The sequence below is a fragment of the Asterias rubens genome, chromosome 19, assembly GCF_902459465.1.
Source record: "Asterias rubens chromosome 19, eAstRub1.3, whole genome shotgun sequence".
Lineage (NCBI taxonomy): Eukaryota > Metazoa > Echinodermata > Asteroidea > Forcipulatida > Asteriidae > Asterias > Asterias rubens.
In genome coordinates, this window is record NC_047080.1 from 5688111 (window position 1) to 5709546 (window position 21436).

General features: G+C 37.0%; 1 protein-coding gene across 1 annotated transcript; it reads right to left on the reverse strand.

The window, feature by feature from the left end:
• Window positions 1-564: 564 nt before the first annotated feature.
• LOC117303475 lies at window positions 565-15057 on the reverse strand. Its single transcript, XM_033787694.1, has 2 exons — window positions 14629-15057; window positions 565-3036 (listed from the first exon to the last, which is right to left on the reverse strand). Exon 2 carries the CDS (start codon window positions 2951-2953, stop codon window positions 2480-2482), a length of 474 nt encoding a protein of 157 aa, XP_033643585.1. The 5' UTR covers window positions 2954-3036; window positions 14629-15057; the 3' UTR covers window positions 565-2479.
• Window positions 15058-21436: the final 6379 nt, after the last annotated feature.

Consider the following 21436-nt stretch of genomic DNA (forward strand, 5'->3'; position numbering starts at 1 on the left):
AATTGATATCCGGAAAGTTGATGAAGTTTCTCTTTGATTTCAAGCAGATGAAGTATTCTGAAAATCTGGCGGTCTTTCCCCCATCTGTTTTATTTTTCGGCTGGGGTTTAGGATCTACTTTTGTGTAATTTGCGATTCTGAGGTTCTAGAGTAATTCAGCAGTATCTACCTTTAACCTTCATATGTTTATTTGCACTCACACGCATGTACTTTCCATACTTGACTGTACTTTAGATTGGCCATTTGTTTCTGCACAATTCAAGTGCATAAACAAACCGGAGTAAAAAACACATCTCTGATTAAAGGAGCACGTTGCCTTGGATCGGACGAGTTGGTCTTTAAAAAGCGTTTGAAACCGTTTGTTATAAAATGCATATGATACGAAAGATGTTTTAAAAGTAGAATGATCCACACAAATTTGCCTCGAAATTGCGTGGTTTTCCTTTTACTTTGCGGACTAACACGGTCGGCCATTTATGGGAGTCAAAAGTTTGACTCCCATAAATGGCCGACCGTGTTAGTTTTTGATAATTGCTACAACAACAGAAAAATACAAATATCTCCGAGTCTTCGATAATTCGTTTTTAATATGCAACTTCCCGAATAAAATATTACATCACATCTTTGTTAATGATCAACGGACAATAAAATAACCTAAAATTATGTGAGTGCTATTTTCTACATGTGTCAATTCACTGTTCAAATAAAAGGAACAAGTTTATGTGAAACGGAGGTAAAGTCAAAACTGGTTTTACCCGATTGTCTAACGCGAGATATGGCAGTAAACGTATGGAGTTTAGTGAGTGGTACTTACAATTGAATAACACTAATATTATGTTCGATCATCTATTGATGAGGTTCGTCTAGGACACAACCCACATCAAGGAGTCACATTCTCAAAGTGCTCCCCTGCGTCGTTTTACATTAAATATCAGAAATATTATGTCTGTACAATGAACATTAAGAAAACACTCCCTAAGTAACCAGACCTCTGCAAGAGTCTGTTAAAAACTCGTCAAACTTGTTGACAAATTTGTTCAAAAGCTGCTGGTTTTACTGCACTCGTTCAAAAAGTTGGCAAGAAAACACATAACCATTGCAGTGTGAATTAAATCAGCTTAAAATGTACACACAATTCCCCAAACTATTGGCGATGTCATTAATGTAATTAACCATCAATCCGATGGCAGTTTTGACAGAACCTTTATTGCCCTGTAGGACAATGATTGATTAAGAGAAAACAGAACTGTTAATTGCTGGGGAAAAAAAGGAAATTCCTTTTTGAAAAAAAAGAGTGATTAACTTTCCTCCATCCATATACATAAAGTGCAAGTCCATGATTATCATTTGTTCATGGCACAAATGCCCTTCGGCCGACAATTTGTAAATATCCACTCTCTGTTAATAGGCAGTTATCTTTGCGTTAACTGCCTATCATACCATTCTGTTTAATAAATACACTGATAATATATAGAGAGTTTGCCTATTCAGCATCATAAACAAAACAAAATTAACTACGTTTTTGAGCTATTTATAAATAGGCCTATTGTGTGCTGCAAATGAAGAAATTTGAAGTCTATTTGACTTTGGTTATGACGTTCTTAAAATAAACCAAAGAGCTATAATATGCTCAAACAATTTTATTGATGGTAAGTTGGGAACATTATACGGAACATTCTTTGACAACTTCGTATCCAAGATGAGGAACTGCTTTGTATCTTGATAACAGCAATGTGTTTTCATAATGAGGCGGATTATTAATTGACGTCTAGTATCCAGACTCATTCTAATATGTTTAGCTAGTTGTCTTGTTTAAGGCATCTTGGTATCGAGAGATAAACTCTAGCAAAATAGCGTTACTACGGCGACTGCTCGTGCATTACTTCATTGTTTTCCTTGTAATAAAGTAACCAGGTTTTTGAACGTCTATTGTTTACTAAAACTAAGTCTCAACGCTCAACCCTGTATCGTTACTTTCAAGATCCCGTTAAAGCATGTCAAACATTATTGGCACCACCGTATACCATACTATAATTGTGCATTGAATTAGCGACTTATAGAAAACAAAACGGCTTCTACTGAATTAATTCAACTTAAATACGAGACAATAACTTATATTATTTCAGCTCTTTAGCCAGTGCCACAGGATAGAAATTAACTTGTACTTTATATTGTTTTCTTCTTTTCTCAATTTGAATTTAAGCACAGAAGAGGCACATGGAACGTTGTGGTATAGAAGTGTGACGTCAAATCCCATGCCGTCTACTGCTGTTTATGTTTCATTATTGTAATAAGATGTAAAACCTATATTGTTAAAGGTGAGGTGACGTAATTTTGAACACCGAATCCCATCACTGTAAGTGTAATGTATACTTTTTGTGCAGCTTTGTTGCTTAAAAGCACTGAATTGTCAAACATGAAAACCGTCCAAACACACGCAATAAAGTTCCAGAGTTTAACTAGAAAACCAAGAGTTTGTTTACTTAGTGGCCCAGCTGCGCTTCCATCCTCTTTGGTTACACGTGTTACCCTGGCATGTTGGTTTACGCGGGGAATAGCGTTGCCGAAGATCCCTTCGAAACTCCTCACCATTGCCGCCAGTGGGGGCCAGACTACGTTTCCATCCTCGTTGGTTACATGAGTTACCGTGACATGTTGGTTTACTTGGAAAGTAGTGGGGATTCCTGGTATCTCGTCGAAATGCAGCGCCCTCTTTGTTAGCCTCGAGTAGACGTAAAGCCAATCGCTGTAACGGTATGCGATTGTCTAGTTCCTCGACTTCTTCTGACGTTATGGGCACGTCGAGTGCAGAAGGGTGGTGGAATAGGTTCGGGTAACCAACCATCTTGACGTCATAGTTTTCCTCATCTGTTGTTTGCCAGCTGAAACTCCCCGAAGTCAAACTAACCAATATGAAAGCGACAACGAAAGACGTCATTGCCTGAATATGCATTATGTAAATTGTTATTGTTTCTTTAGTTGAACCCACAAGTTCGCGTAAACTTTGGTAGTGCCTGTCTGATGAGTTAATTCAATCTGCAGAACAATAGAAAAAGAACAAAAGAAACTGTTGAAGTACAATTATTTCAAGAGAGGTTTGCGGTATCACCATGTGAAAATCTCTCATGGGTCGTGTTGGTTCTGAAAAGGACCAGTGGTACGACTCAACTAAACGTTTCGATCAGTTTAATAATAATAATAAAAATAATAATAATAATAATAATAATAATAATAATAATAGTAATAATAATAATAATAATAATAATAATAATAATAATAATAATAATAATAATAATAATAATAATAATAATAATAATAATAATAATATCGAAGTCTTATATAGCGCACGTATCTACCAAACAAGGTACTCAAGGCGCGGAGTATATACAAACTTTCAGACAGAAAGGTAATTGCAGTGATGAGTTTTGAAACCCAATTGTTTAGCACCTTATAATGGTCAGGTGCTACGGCGCATACAGCAGCCACAGCCAGGAACACCGGGGCGAACCCCTTCTCTTTCGAAAAGTGCACTGGGTTATTTTACATGCGTTACACAACACATGGGACCAACGGCTTTACGACCCATCCCAAGGATGAAGCAATGGTTAAGTGTCTTGCTTAAGGACACAAGTGTCACGGCTGGGGATTCGAACCCACAATCTGCTGATCAGAAACACCAGAGTTTGAATTCGGTGCGCTTAACCGCTCGGCCACGACACTTCAGTTTAATAATGCTTCGATCGTCTTCGGGAGAATGCGCAACAGCCGATTTCAAGTTTCTGAAACTTTAGGATTAATTCTATCTCGAAATAGGACGATTAACCCATCCGACCTTAGGATGGGTTCAATGCGTCATAGTGTATGGTGGTTACGGAACTTAACTCATCCTAAGTCCTAGTATTAATCCTAAGTTAGGAAGAGTTTGGTGAAATCGACATTTGGACTCTGTACATTTTGTGTTGGATGCTGTTTATGCACTGTCTTTGGGCTTGGCTCATGGTGCACAAAGGCGGGAAAAGGGACTGAAGAGATGCTATGATTTATGGTTTAAGTGTGACATGAATGTGATTGGCTAACCAACAACACACGTCTTAATATCAGGTTGCATTTTATCATGTCTCCCTTTAAAACTTCTTAAAGAGACACGTTGCCTTGGATCGGGCGAGTTTGTCTATGAAAAGCGTTTGAAACCCTTTGTTATGAAATGCGTATATGGTTAGAACGGTATTTTAAAAGTAGAGTATAATGATCCTTATACGTCATGTTTGTGGAGTCAATTTTTTGACTACAAAAATGGTCAAATGTTATTCCGCAAAGTATAAAGGAAAACCACGCAATTTCGAGGCATTCTACTTTTAAAATATCTTTCTCACCATAATTATGCATTCATACCAAACGGTTTCAAACCCTTTTCATAGACCAACTCATCCAATCCAAGACAACGTTTCCCTTTAAAATGAACTATATCGATGTGACGGTACAGCCTGCACCAACTTCATAATATCGGAAATTACATCAATACACAATGACCATCACTGGCAGATATTAATTGACACTGAGCCACCATCGGGATAATTGAAATTTACTTTAACCAAAAAGCCACTGAATTCATTTAAGAAGAAGGTCGGCAATTTAAAGTAAAGGCTTATTGATTCCTGAGCATGTGTGTCATGATAATTACGTAGCCATGACGTAGCCATGCTGCCTAACTCTCAATCACACCTAGTTTATCAAACCGAGGCTTTAAAGACTATTTCTCTTTTTGGTTTTTAAACATTGGGATAGTTTTGCTTTTACGATCAGGAAGATATGTACAATTGTAAGATATAGTTGAGAGAAAATCATGTAACACAAAGGCAGAGAGGGAAGATTACTTCAGGCGGCAAACTGATTTTATATTGACTCTGGTTGGCGGGAGTCTTCGTGTTTATATCGAACCGTATAGGCTCGTGTTTCTACGGCATATTTATAAAGTGCACCATTTTCACCATTCTGTTAATAAACCTCCTCTAAAAAGCATTTCAAACCACGTCCGTTTAACTACAATCCTTGTTTTCATCTATCGCATTGCGAAGGTCATGTTGTCTTTTGTATATTGCGATGTTTACGATGCCTTTTCAATCCCATATCAACCTTCAAATTAAAGAGCAACACTCTCAAAACAAAACAATTACATTCGTGTCTTCGAAAACCAAAGGCCAGAACCGCAAGCTAATTATGTGTGCCTTTGATTAGCATCCCTGGGTCGACCCTGATCTGCCCCCGGTACGTTCAAGTAGCTTTGACGTCATTCCAAGGGCTCACCGGGTCAACCCCAAAGTGCCCTGCTTGTGGAACGGGTCACTTGGGGCTGGCCTGAGGTGCATGACGTCACCACAAGAGGGTGAGTGATCGTTCGATTAGCTCTTGTCAGGGGCTCGCCCGAGGCTCTCCCGAGTGAGCACCGCGGGGTAGACCCAGGGAAGCTAATCGAACGCATCCACTTATGCGCCAATATACCTTTAACGTGTTTCACATAATATAGTTGCAATTTTAACCATGTGCGGTTTATCATACATAATGCAATGACCACTTAGAATTCGCATTGTTTATAGAAGGAATTATGAAATAAATAAATGAACCGCTTAATAGCCTGATGAAAACTGGCTTTCTAGTTACACTGTTAAAGGCGTGCCTAACAGCCAACATGTACTCACACAAAATTACAAATCCAATCAAATACGCATTATTGCCGGCACACAATGTGATGGTTGAAATAACATTATAAGTAAGAAGATTATGATCGCGGTGTTACACAATCTATGTATTTATATCTGTCACTGAATTTACCATCCCACAACCCCACCGTCGATTAAAGGAAACACTCTTTTTTGTGTCAGTAGCGTAGTGTGATGGCACTTAGGCCTGGTGTTTTATTGAACATCAAGGACGTCAGATTATCAAATAATTCAGGTTTGACATTGACCAGAAAATTTACCAATGTTTCATGCTTTGGGCACACAACCCAAAGATTGAGACATTCGTCTGCTGTATGTATCGTTAGAACTATGTTTATTGTTTGGGATTATTGACTGCAATGATCTTATTGCTCGGGTTACAGAAAATGTTTGTTTGTTGTTGTTTTTGTTTTATTAGATGATCTTCCCATCAAGGGAACTCGGCAAACTCTCACAAGGGGATATAAACACCAAGCTGGCAACAACCAATCTCTCTCGTACAAACATTGGTTTAACGTCTATGATTATGAATTACACAAATTCTGAAATTGTGATTCAGTAACTAGGCGACAATACTAATCTAGTCATTGTAAAATCAACGGTTAGCTGGTGGATTCGAACCCATGTGATTGCAAGTCCTGCAGTCTAAACACTTGGCCACGATGTTCAATCCAGTGTTGTCCTGAGTTGCTCGAAATCATTGATATCGCTATTACTAAAGAACTGATGCTAGGTTGTGTCATACATCACCACATCTGAAAAAAATCTGACGACAAGTTTAACGCACGAACTTTTAGAAATATTTAAAGGCAGTGGACACTATTGGTAATTGTCAAAGACTAGCCTTCACATTTGGTGTATCTCAACATATGCATAAAATAACAAACCTGTGAAAATTTGAGCTCAATCGGTCATCGAACGTGCGAGATAATAATGAAAGAAAAAAACACCCTTGTCACACGGAAGTTGTGTACGTTTAGATGGTTGATTTCGAGACCTCAAGTTCTAAATCTGAGGTCTCGAAATCAAATTCGTGGAAACTTTCTTCTGTCTCGAAAACTATGGCACTTCAGAGGGAGCCGTTTCTCACAATGTTTTATACTATCAACCTCTCCCCATTACTCGTCACCAAGAAAGGTTTTATGATAACAATTATTTTGAGCAATTACCAATAGTGTCCACTGCCTTTAAAGGCATTGTGTACGTTTTTTAATTAAAAATAATAAGCATAAAACCTTACTTGGTAACGAGTAATGGGGAGAGGTTGATAGTATAAAACATTGTGAGAAACGACTCCCTCTGAAGTGACGTGGTTTTTGAGAGAGAGGTGATTTCTCACTCAAAAAATAACAGACTTCTGGCCTATTTCTATCTAAAAGCACACTATTTTGTACAACATCTGTCATCATTTTCTTGCAACTTCAATCGCCAACTGAGTCCAAATGTTCACAGGCTTGTTATTTTATGACGTTAAGTTCAACCCACGAACTTGTAGAAATCTTTAAATGGAATTGTTTTGTTTGATAGTGTAAATGCACAATTTAGTGTTGTAAAAAACTTTGAAAGTTTGACTTCCTTATAGCGGTTGTTGTTTGTTTATTGTTGTCGTGTGTTTTTTGTGTGCAAATGTGTTTTTATTTTCAATTTTTTTTTTTTTCGTTTCCAGCTGTGTCCATTCCTTGGTCACGAGGAGAAAAATTGTTTATCTTTTGGTCTGGTTCGTGACACAATAAAGGCCATGTTTTGACAGAACTGAATAACTTGTTATCAAATTAGTTGTATTTTACTTGTGGATTTGTAGTCATGGGACCTCGCAGATTACGAAACATCTGTTTCGAACTACTTTGTCTTCTTTGGATCCTATATGAGGCTTCTGACAATCGGTTCATTAATTTCTTTTTTTCATTTTATGTAAATGTATTGTTTGTAAATTTGTCGCTCTTTTTTTTATTTTTTTTTTTTTTTTATAAAGCGCATTGGTAATTCTTTCAGTTATGAAATGCGCTATATAAGACTATTACCTGGTTAATTATTATTATGTGAGTGGTGAACATTCTATTCTGTGTTCTTATTCTTGTATTGGCCTTATTGGGTTGTATTGGCGGGTTAGTCTGGATCCAGAACCGATTTCGATAACTGGTCCCAAAATGAGGACGTCTTACAAGAAATTGAATCATGTTCCCCCTTCCATTTTTTCCCAATAAAATACAAATAAAAGTACTGTTAATTTTCGAAATAATATTAATAATAATAATAATAATAACAGTGGCTTCTTATATAGCGCGCATACTCAGTGACACTCAGTGACGCTCCTGACGCTGTAACATAATATGTTACAGCGTCAGAGAGTATTTCCTGCAAGATGTGGGACTACGTTTTTTAATTATGAGACTTAATCCTTAGATAGCAACATGTAATGTTTTAAGAAGATGCGGTGGCGCAATTTACTGCCGATCAGACCAGGAAAACCAGGGTGAACCCTTTTTCTTTACCATAAGTGCACTGGGTTCTTTTTCGTGCGTTACACAACACACGGGACCAACGGCTTTACGTCCCATCCGAAGGACGAAGCATCGTGGTTAAGGGCACACGACCCTCAAACCCATGCACTCTGTTGAATACTGAAGGAAAGTATTTCTGCAAAGTTCAAATTCTACAATGGAAAATTGTGTACAACTCAATTATTTCAATCTTAAATAATGAACTTTGACTATATTGCACTTTATCAGCGTGGGTGGATTTAACATGAGTGGATCCAAAGAGCCTTAAAGGCAGTGGACACTATTGGTAATTGCTCAAAATAATAATTAGCATAAAACCTAACTTAGTAACGAGTAATGGAGAGAGGTTGATATTGGGTGCGTTCGTTTAGCTTCCCTGGGTCGACCCCGGTGTGGCGTATTTGATTTTTTTCCAGGACGAACGTCCTCGAACCAGGAAAAAAACCCAGACACGTCACCACGTGAGCCTTCCCGTGGTGACGTCAGTGCACCTCGGGCCAGCCCCAAGAGCCCCACTTGTGGATAGGGTCACTTAGGGACCAATTTGTGCATATGCTGAGATACACTAAGTGAGAAGACTTGTATTAGACATTTACCAATAGTGTCCACTGCCTTTAAGGACAAATAAATCTACACGTGGAGGTTTGAATGACTTGAGTAATACATAGCAATACTGTATTGGTATAAACAGATGTAATGAATGTATAGTTTGCGGTAAATATACATTTGATACCTCACCATGCAATGCCTCAAATCCTAATAGATATAATGAAGTAGAGCTCCTTAGGGTGAAGTTCCTGTCAGTATTAAAGTTGCTTTTGTTGTTGGTTGTCTATAAGGAGGAAAACCAACTTAATTTGAAAAGGTTATTTTATAAATGTATTTATGTTATTATTATAAATTGAACAATCATTTCAGCTGAAACCATAGTTTGGTTGTTGGCGTTGTTTTATTCCCACATGGCAGTAGAACCGAATATACTTAAATGACCAGTGGTCAAACAAAATGACCAGTGGTAATCAATTTTGAGGGGAAAAACAACTATTTGAGAGTGCCGGATATAGTTCAAGAAATTAAAATCTAACCCCCATCGCCTTGATATTTCTTAACACCAAAATATACCAATCATGTTAAATCATACACCTACAAGGTTAAGGAAGACCAATTCAGAACTGACTCCTCGGTAGTACAGTTGATTACGATCCTATAAGTAGTAGGTAGTCCAGTCTATTTTCTATACCATACGCGCTGGTAATAGTTAAAAAGCAGGGTAGTTCTTTTCAGAACTAAGAAGTCTCCCGAACCTCCGATTATCTACTCCGCGGCAGTAGAATAAAGCAAGACAGTTCTCTAAGAACAAACTCTATACCTGGCAAGTAGATACACACATGGTGTTACCGCAAACCAAATCTACAATATTAAGGAAGAAACTATAAATAAATAGTCGACTTGCGGGTACAACCATGTGTAAATCTCTTTTGTTGGAGTGTTGGGTCTGAAAAGAGCCGGTGTGGTCTAGAACATTAAGCGCCATGCTGTGTTGAAGGCATCGTGTTAATTATACGGCTTTCCTCCAGCCCGTTCAAAACACCATTTTTGAATAAATAAAAGTTAGCATCCACAAGCACAAATGAACGATAATAACTCTTGATTTTAATGAACAGAAAACTTGAAGTATTTTTGTGGACCATTTTTGGATGATGATGATCGTTATAAAGCATTGCCTTTGGCCATTGACTCCAAAAAGCATCGCTAACAAAGAACACAAAAGCAGGTATCTTATCTAATCCCTAGTCGCTAGGAATCCATTTCAATTACTCCCTTTGAATCCGAGGCGAGACGGTACTGTAATCTCCCCTTGAAGCACAACTCACTATAGGGGACCCCACATAAGATCCCATTTCCCTCACCCTTTATAAGCCACAAGATTTCAAACCAACCAAATTACGACAGATGTCTTTATTTCGGTTCAATCGCGTTTATTCCGACCACCTGTTTGACATTTCTCTACAAAAACAAATCTTGATTGTGCGAGTCATGTATTTTTATGGGCGTTTCCAATCTGTAATTTAATATTTCTACCTGATTTGAAAAGGTTTCTGTCGAATTAATTTCCACGTGTTTTTAAAAGTTCTCATGACGTTTAAAAACGGATATTAAAAAAAAGGAAAATCCACTGTTTGTTTTCGGAATAAACACCAGTCCAAACCGCCAGATACAATTCAAATTCCGAATAGTAGAACACAATTCCCCAATGTCCCAAATAAAGGGTAAAACAACTTAATAATTAACGGGGAAAAAAAAAAAAGGGGGCAAGAAGATAATATGATATAGAATTATGAAATATACATAGCTAAAAACCAATAGCTTTATGCTCCGTTTTTAAAATCTAAACAATCAGTAATCGGCTTATGAACATACCACAGGATTATTTTTTAAATATGTATGAACATAAAAAATATATAATATCAACTTGATTTAAAAGAAAAGTTGGTTGTGTGGGATTAGTATGAATGAACAATGTATTTCCTCAAGGCAAAATACACGATTCGTGTCAAAGTAAGAGAACTATATCGGCAGATGATCTTTTGATCTTCGATGACAAGAGTTCTCGATTCTTACTTGTCAATGGATGTAGAACTTTGCCGATGAAATTCTGTTTATTCCGAAATATGGATTGACATTTTTCATTATTTTTTTATATCGTATTATTCTCCTTTTGCCAGAGATGACCAGATTCTCCTTTGTGACAACTGTGTGTGTGTCTTTGTACCTAGATTATTGCGTCTCAAAAGAAAAGTTCATTGTTAAATGAACTCGGTTGCCTTAAAGGAATTTTGTACTTTTTTTAACACAAAACATAATGTCCCCGGATTTACATTAGGTCTAACTTTACTCATTTGAAGATAATGATCATAGAAAGCTTCACTTATATGTTACTTGCTTGGGTGCTGAAGGTTTTGAGAAATGAGTAAATGAATGTCACGAAAATAATTTTCGTCTAAGTCTGTCAGTGAGACGAATATTATTTTACAGATATAAACGTATTAACCAGTTGTGGTAGGCTATTGTTTAAATACCATAACAGGTTAATACGTTTTAACATGCTGAAACTGGCACTAAAACAATGGTCGTTACACATTGTTTCACTAATTTCTCAAAAACTACAGCACCTCAGCAACAATTATTTTAAGGAAAGCTTTCTGCTATCATTATCTTCAAACTGTTTAAGTTTAATGTAAATCTGTTGACATGTGTAAAACGTATCCGGCCCTTTAACCATAATTATGAACAACTTTAATAAATGGCTCCTTCGTGAGATTATCGATGGTATAATGAAAGAGCTGTTAGAAACCACTTAATTTGTTTACCAACTACCTTCTGTTTCCACAGTAACGGGCTATTAATGTTGTCCTTCTTGTGTTATTAATTATCAGAGTAGGGTGCAATTTTAGAGACGGGGTAATTGACTTCCTATCGATTTAAGCAATATTGCAGAATATCATCATTATATTTCATGGGCATAACTCAAAGAGTAAAATGGTAAATGTATGGATTTGAAAAATGATCCCATATTAATTTTTTATTTTAAGGTCAAGTTTGAATATTGCCAATGGTTGATTTTAAATAATGGGAGTTTTTTACGTTAACTCTATGCAACAGAGTTAGCAATCCGCCCAATACGGCTTATAGAAACTAGGGGTATAGATTTATTTCTGGTAACACTTAAGTTTTAGTAAAAGTCTTTGCTTCGATTCCAACATATTTAGATTATAGATCGGGAACTTAAAGTGGTCCATCTAGCCCCAAATGATAGTGTTATCCGTATCTTGTCATTACCTTTGTTCGTATAGGATTTGAAACTTTGTACGGTGGAAAAACGATACGGAAGGTTTTGCGGTAACACCATGTAATGACTATCTCTAAATGAGTTGGAGTGGTTCTGAAGAGAACCATTGGTTTCAACTCGACGTTTCGATCAGTATGCTCTGGTCGTTCTCCAGAAGTCGATCAGAGCATACTGATCGAAACTTGGAAACTAACGGTTCTTTTCAGAACCACTCCAACTCATTTAGAGAAAGTCATTACATACCTTTGTTCGGTATATAGCGCTAGCCTGTTTGTTAATCCGGAGGTTGCAGTTTCAAATCCTGCTGCTAGTTTGTTTCTGTGTCTAACCTCAAATTAGCTAAAAATGTAAGACTGTTTCCCTTGTGGTTTATTACTTGATGTTTTGAAACCTACTAGTAAAAGGTTTTCCCGTGAAATGTAACATTTTTGCAGCGACTATCATCAGCTGAATTCGTTATTTTGTATAGGTGTCCATTTTCAAATCATTTTGTGAGTTTATAGCATTTGAGGCAGTAATGGTGAGGTATCACCATCTTTGGTTTGCGGTAACACCATGTGTATCTACTTGCCAGGTGGAGTTTGTTCTTTAGAGAACTGTCTTGCTTAATTCTACTACCGCGGAGTAAATTGTTCGGGTGTTCGGGAGACTTCTCAGTTCTGAAAAGTACTGTCCTGCTTTTTAATTATTACCCGGGCGGATGGTGTAGGAATAGGCTGGGACTACTACTTTAGCTTGTAGGATCGTAATTAACTGTACTGCCGCGGAGTCAGTTCTTGGGTTGGTCTCAACGTTTCGACTAGCTTGCTCTAGTCATCGTCAGGAGACTGTTGTAAGTTACCAAACATTAACATCTTGTTGTGTTTAACATACAAGCCATCTCTTTAATATACATAATGTACTTTCAATGCCAAACAATTTTGATTTAAATCCAAACTCATTAACTAACGTGAAGTTTTTTTATTACAATGACGACTCCCAATGCAGTTATTTCATTACACTGTACGAAGGTGAACAATATAGCTGTAACGCGCGTGCACGTGATGTAACCGTAACATTATTAGTGATAACAAATTGTGTTTGTGAACATTTTAATGAGTTGGAACAACGAATAGCGAATAGAAATGTCAAAATTGTCAAGTTGTGTGAAGTCTTTATTCTGACAAAGTCACATTTTCTTCGGATTAATTTACAGACGTTTTGTTGACTACAAAATATGCAAACTCATATCGTAAAGATACCACCGGTTGCGGTATAACATTTCAAAAAGGTAAAAGAAGAAGTCATGTTATATTTATCGGGATTGATTTATCTTCTTTTTGTTACCAATACCATCTCAAGTTTTTAACTAGAGTAGTTTCCGTGTCTTATATATATTTTTATTGAACTGGACCACTTACTTCAAATCAATGTTGAAACAGCGTGTCGCAAATTTAATATCAAAGTCTATCCAGAGGAGAAAGTTTATGTATAAATTTCCCTTTTCCGAGTTCTGGTTCCAAGCTAATTTGCACGATTGATTTAATATTACTCCGTTTGGAGTTACCTATCTACCGAAGTCTAAACTGGCTCATGAATAATTAGTCCAAATAGTCCGTCTCTTTAAAGACACTTGACACTATTGGTATATGCCAAAGACCAGTCTTCCCAATTTGTGTATCTCAACATATGCATAAAATAACAAACCTGTGAAAGTTTGAGCTCAATCGGTCGTCAAAGTTGCGAGATATGAATGAAAAAAAAAATTGTCACAACAAGTTGTGTGCTTTCAGATGCTTGATATCGATACCTCAACTTCTAAATCTGAGGTCTCGAAACCAAATTCGTGGAAAATTACTTATTTCTCGAAAACTACTTCACTTCAGAGGGAACCGTTTCTCACAATGTTTTATACTGTCAACAGCTCCCCGTTACTCGTTGCCAAGTAAGGTTTATGTTAATAATTATTTTGAGTAATTACCAATAGTGTCCACTGCCTTTAAAGGAACACGTTGCCTTGGATCGGACGAGTTGGTCTATGAAAAGCGTTTGAAACCGTTTGTTATGAAATGCATATGGTTAGAAAGATGTTTTAAAAGTAGAATATAATGATCCACACAAGTATCACTCAAAATTGCACGGTTTTCATTTTACGTCGCGAACTAACACGGTCGGCCATTTATGGGAGTTAAAGTTTTGACTCACATAAATGGCCGACCGTGTTTGTCGACGAGGTAAAACGAAAACCACGCAATTTCGAGGCATATTTGTGTAGATCATTGTATTCTACTTTTACAACAGCTTTCTAACCATATCGATTTTATATCAAACGGTTACAGGACGCTTTTCAAAGACCAACCCGACTGATCCAAGGCAACGTGTCCCTTTAACTGGCTCATGAATAATCATTCCAAATATTCTGTCTCTTCAAAGTTGTCTCAAAATGTTCCCTTCAAATAATTCACATTACGCTAACATTTGCAGTTACATATTGTAATTAAGGCAATATGTGGCAAGATAATTAAAAATTACAAGAAAATCCAGACGTGAAATCAAACATAAAAACTGCTTTTAAACTCACCACTTTTGTTAAGTTCTACTACATGGAGACGTTAAAACCGCGGGAAAATGCTCATCACTTGTTGTACTCGACCGTACACGTTGTAATCATGTCCGCATATTATGCCCACTGAACACCTGTAAGATAGTACCGTACACCAGACTCTCACAGTGAAGGGTTTCAACGTCGAGTAGTGACAGTTAGCTAGACCCACTCAGCGTGTTATGAGTGCAACGTTTACGATCTATGGAGCGGTCATCTACGAGCTTGTAGATTTAAGAGGTGGTACGATGGCGTAGGTGGGAGGGAGTATGAGGCGGGCGGCATCTCCAAATGCAACTATGACGCCGACACGTACACGGTTAAGTCATGAATTACCCGCCAAAACAGTTTGACGCAGAAACCCATAAGTTCCGGCAGACTCGTGACTCTACTTGTATGCTATACCAACATAATCAGACACTTGGCTGGCTTGTTATCGATTTGGGATACTATATACTCTTTTCCAAACACTATACAGTCAGTTCCCGAGTAAATTATGTGGTCTCTGGGTTAAATGTCTGTTGTCTCCATTTTTATGGTCGTGATCCAATAAGGTATTTTCACTGCTACTCAAATCCTAGGCAAGTATCTTGCATCTTGAAGGTCTTTTCAAAAATACTTGTCATGGCAATTTAATTGTTCTGAATTTTAAGTTTGACTGTTTAACATTGTCTTCAGCATCTATAGTACCTCTCAACTTACACGGCTTCTCTTAGCATTATTCAGAGCTTTTTCAGGAGTATCTATCAACTAAGACTGTTTCCAATCTTAACATTCTGAGCTTCTCTAAGAATGGTAAGCTGCATCTCAGGGAAGAATGTGTCTCTTTCTTAGCATTATCTTCCCCTTTTCATAGAATAGAACATCTCAACTATAAGACTGTTTCTCTTCTTAACACTATCTACAGATTATTCAATGGAACCTGTCATCATATCAACAGTGTTAAGACTGCTCGTCATCTTAACATCCTCAGCTTCTCTAAGAATGGTAGGCTACATCTCAAGGAAGATTAGAAACAGTCTCTTCTAAGCATTATCCTTAGCTTTTCATAAGGCGGTTTCTCTTCTTAACATTATCTTCAGCTTCGTCAAAAGTACCTATCCACAACTTAGACTGTTCCTCATCTTAGCATCCTGCGCTTCTCTAAGACTGGTAGGCTATAACATCTCAAAGAAGAATGTGTCTATTAACATTATCCTAAGCTTTTTATAGAATAGAACATCTCAACTATACGACTGTTTCTATTATTAACATTATCTTCAGCCTCTTCAAGAGAACCTATCACCATATCAACATTGTTAAGACTGTTCCTCATATTAGCATCATGAGCTTCTTTAAGAATGGTAGGCTACATCTCAAGGAAGAATGTGTCTCTTAACATTATCCTTAGCTTTTCATAGAATAGGACATCTCAACTACAATACTCTTTCTCTTCTTAACATTATCTTCAGCTTCTTCAAAAGAACCTGTCATTATATCAACAGTGTTTAAGACTGTTCCCCATCTTAACATCCTGAGCTTCTCTAAGAATGGTAGGCTGCATCTCAGGGAAGAATGTGTCTCTTCCTTAGCATTATCTTCCCCTTTTCAAAGAATAGATATCTCAACTATAAGACTGTTTCTCTTCTTAACATTATCTTCAGCTTATTCGAGGGAACCTGTCACCATATCAACAGTGTTAAGACTGTTCGTCATCTTAACATCCTCAGCTTCTCTAAGACCGGTAGGCTACATCTCAAAGAAGAATGTGTCTATTAACATTATCCTAAGCTTTTTATAGAATAGAACATCTCAACTATACGACTGTTTCTATTATCAACATTATCTTCAGCCTCTTCAAGAGAACCTATCACCATATCAACATTGTTAAGACTGTTCCTCATCTTAGCATCATGAGCTTCTTTAAGAATGGTAGGCTACATCTCAAGGAAGAATGTGTCTCTTAACATTTATCCTTAGCTTTTCATAGAATAGGACATCTCAACTACAACACTCTTTCTCTTCTTAACATTATCTTCAGCTTCTTCAACAGAACCTGTCATCATATCAACAGTGTTAAGACTGTTCTCCATCTTAGCATCCTGAGCTTCTCTAAGAATGGTGGGCTACATCTCAAGGAAGAATGTGTCTCTTCTAGGCATTATCTGTAGTTTTTCAAATGTGCCTATCCACAACTAAGACTGTTCCTCATCTTAGCATCCTGAGCTTCTCTAGAATCGGTAGGCTACATCTCAAGGAAGAATGTGTCTTTTAACTTCTTAAGCTTTTTATAGAATAGGGCATCTCAACTTTAAGACTGTTTCTCTTCTTAACGTTGTCTTCAGCTTCTTCAAGAGAACCTATCAACTAAGACTGTTTCTAATCCCAGCACCTTCAGCTTCTCTAAGAATGATAGGCTTCATCTAAATGAAGAGTGTGCCTCTTCTTAACATTATCATTAGCTTTTTATAGAATAAGACATCTCAACTATAAGACTGTTGCTGTTCTTATAAATATCTTCAGTTTCTTCAAGAATAGTACATTTCAAAGAAAAGAATTCTTCTCTGCCTATATCCAATACTGATCTTAATAGAAGATAATACTGATCTTCTTTAGCAATATACCTTTATCACGCTATCACCATCTTAGTCATGTTCCCTGTTTCCAGTAACAGTAATGAACGCTAACACTCATTGCGCATGGCACCAGACTATTATTTCATCCAGCCTCAGTTTGGTTACAATGAATTGGGATGGAGAAAAACCAAGATGACCACACCGTGATGAAGGGCAATATCCACAGCTTCTCTAAGATAGTACTTGTCAGCGAAGATTATTTCCCGTCTTGGCATTGTCTTCAGCTTCTTCAGGACCTCATTTTATAGAAGAATACTTATCTTCTTTTGAATAATAATAATTAAAATTGTGGCTTCTTTTATCGCGCACATGTCCGTCACTCAGTGACGCTCCTGGGGGTGTAACATACAGAATTCCTGAAAGATGACGGACTAAGTTTGAATTATGAGACCTAATTCTGATGGCTATTCTGATAGCAATATCATTACCTTCTCGAAGGTCTTAAGACTGTTTCTCCTGTTAGCGTTTGAACACCAAGCTCATTGTTCTAAGACGCATTATCCTAATTAGATGATCGACCCATGACCATTTCCAAGGAGTTGTTTACACTCACCGTTATGCCTGTCAATAAAACAAAAGTGACAACTAATTTGACTAAGGCACTTAGGCTTAATAAAGATTGGGCAATAAATGTGCAAAATATTGATAGCCGCCCTTAATCTCGTATTATAAACAGGTAGCGTAAAGAGCTGTACGAAGTGGTAGGGTCTGGCGGACAGCAATGGTGCATATCAGTCCAGTTTCAGTTTTCAGGCTAAATGTTTTTATTTCCTAATTTTAATGATACTATAACAATACTTTTTATACTTTGAAGCAATCGCACAACATCGGTAAACAGTATTGTCCAAAGGCCCACACTTCGTGTATCACAACTTGTGTTTAAAATAACAAACCTGTGAGCATTTAACCTCAATCGGTCATCAGAGTCGGGAGAAATTAACGGGAAAACCCACACTTGTTTCCGCGTATTAAAAATAAATCCGTTATTCTCGATATCGAGAATTGATAATTTTTGTTATGTTTTCTCAAAAAGAAAAGCATTTCATGGAATAATATTTCAAGGGAAGTCTCTCACCATTACCTTCTGTAAATCTGTGAACGTTTAATTTCTGTTCTGTTCAGAAAGTGTCCAATGGCTTTAAAGACTCATTGGTGGTTGTATTTTTATTTTTATTTTTTGTATAGGGTGTTGGTTTTTTTTTAGGGTGTGCCTAGCCTGCTCTTATTTTGTTTTCATTACGAAAGCTTGTGGGTGTTTCCTTATGCTTTCATAATGTCATTACTATTAGATTTTGACGGTATGATTTAACAAGAATAACAAGTTATGTTTGTTTTTGGTTATGTTCATGTTTTTATCGATCAACCTGCCGTGTCTATGCACAGTCTTGTCTCAAGCTATAGACTAAACAAACAGCTACAGCAATCAATATTGTTACGTTCGTAAAATTGCAAACATTATATTGATTCATGTTTTCATATGGCCAATTTTGGAAACTCTTAATTTTAGTAAATTTTTGCCATTTTGTAGCACTGACAATGTACACATAACTACGTTTTGTCAATAGCTAGAAGGATAAAACAATAATTGCGTATATAAAATAGCTGACCTAAAGTGACGTCATCATTATACTGTTAAAAACACTAGGCACTATTGGTAACTGTCAAAGACCAGTCTTCTCGCTCGATGTTGCATAAAATACCAACCTGTGAAAAATTGAGCTCAAGTGGTCGTCGAAGTTGCGAGATAACTAAACTATGAAAGAAAAAGCACCCTGGTCACACAAAGTTGTGTGCTTTTCAGATGCTTGATTTCAGATTTCAAAATCTAATTATGGGGTCTCGAAATTAAATTCGTGGAAAATAACTTCTTTCTCGATAACTACGTCACTTCAGAGGGAGCCGTTTCTCACAATGTTGTATACTATCAACAGTTCCCCCTTGCGGTTACCAAGTAAGGTATTATAATAATAATAACTATTTTGAGTAATTATATCAATAGTGTCCACTGCCTTTAATATTTGTACGAAATGGTACAGTTTCTTCCCTTCCAGGCCCCCCCCCCCAAGACTCTAATGCCACTTACAGTTTCTATGTGTAATGACAACAACACGATAACATATTGTTTGGAGCTGAAGATCCATCATAAGATAATAGAACCTTAGATTCCTACCAGGTGCAAGTAGTTCTTGACCTCGTTGGGGGAAATTAAGGTCAAATATTAGTTTTGGATGAAAGACAAAACCATGGAAAAAAAGTCATAGATTCAATGACTGATTCTGTTGTTTATTTTATTTTTTACATACGCTGTGAAAAACACCCTTATTGAGGTAGTTCATTTATTTTACTTGATGAAAGGTTGGTATGATATTATTGATACTATATGCAATTTAATGGTCGAATTGGTTGGGCATGGAGTTGGCCAGAAATATTCCTGAAAAAATTCCTGAAAAAATGGCATACTTGAAAAAAAGGCCCTATTATGGTATTGCCTTATCGTTCCGTGCGTTGGAAACGACCTCCTGCAGGAATATATAGCCAAAAGGCATGACTTTCTTTGTACCCATAACGGACTACGTAGATCGCATATTTGCCAAAAGTGAGGTTTTTATTAATTTTATTTGCACTATTAGCTGGCATGATGGAACGTCAAACACTATGTCATCAAGAAACGCATGTCAAGTTATACTGCCAAACATGGAGCAATTGGAGCAGAAATCTATCAATAAAATGACCTATTTCTTTCTATGTCAGCAAAACGAGATCCATCAGTCTTTTGTTATTGTCCCATTTCTCTTTGTGAGATATTTGTTATCACAATATATGGAAAGCAATGTTTCACGAATGATCATTATTAAAGGCAGTGGACACTATTGGTAATTACTCAAAATAATTATTAGCATAAAACCTTTCTTGGTGACGAGTAATGGGGAGAGGTTGATGGTATAAAACACTGTGAGAAACGGCTCCCTCTGAAGTGCCATAGTTTTCGAGAAAGAAGTAATTTTCCACGAATTTGGTTTCGAGACCTCAGATTTAGAACTTGAGGTCTCGAAATCAACCATCTAAACGCACAGAACTTCGTGTGATAAAGGGTGTTTTTTCTTTCATTATTATCTCGCAACTTCGATGACCGATTGAGCTCAAATTTTCACAAGTTTTTTTTTGTATGCATATGTTTAGATACACTAAGTGAGAAGACTGGTCTTATTGACAATTACCAACAGTGTCCAGTGTCTTTAAGGGCCTACGTGCATTACGTTTCCGCAACCAAATGACAAAGTTGGGATGTCTTCATTACATAGGCTCTGTGTACCGGGAATCTAATTGATCTATAATACCACCAATTACACAATGACATCCATCCGTCCTTGGAGATTATCGCATTGCTTATAACGTCATCTTTATGACTCCCGCTCCACCGTACCACAGATGAGATACTTTTAAGATATCAAACAATTTTTTGTATAAACATTATAACTGGATTGTACTGTTCAAATCCCACCTGTGATATTTTCAAAGGACTCGGGAAAGTACTGAGTATACAGTGCTAACACACATCGGTGTATGGGTAAAAAAACACAATTAATATTCTTTATCCCCGATGCAAATTTAACATCTATTATATCGTTTCGGTACCCGCTGCCAAAACATAGGATTCGAACTGCCTTTAGCTACTGGGCAACCTCGGTAGTCTAGTTGGTAAGACACTGCTCTAGAATTGCATGGGTCGTGGGTTCGAATCCCACCCGAGTAACATGCCTGTGATATGTTTTTCACGGGACTCGGGGAAGTACTGAGTATACAGTGCTAACACACATCGGTGTATGGGTTAAAAACCAGAATTAATATAGATTGTACTGGTTTGCGGTAACACCATGTGCGTGTATCTACTTGCTGTAGATACACACAGATGGTGTCACAGCAAACCATATATATTTTGATACCTCACCATGCAATGCTTCAAATCCCATATCTACTGGATTGTGTTTTTATTATTTCCAAAAATACCTTCGAACAAAAAGAACTCACTAAAACAACTTTCCCGGGGTTCATTGACCGATATTAAATCGATAACGGTCTGTTTGGTTCTATTTTCTTTGCTCTTCTTGATTAAATTAGAAATCAATCCAGTGGTTGATTCCGCTATTTTAATTTAACAATAAGACCATCTT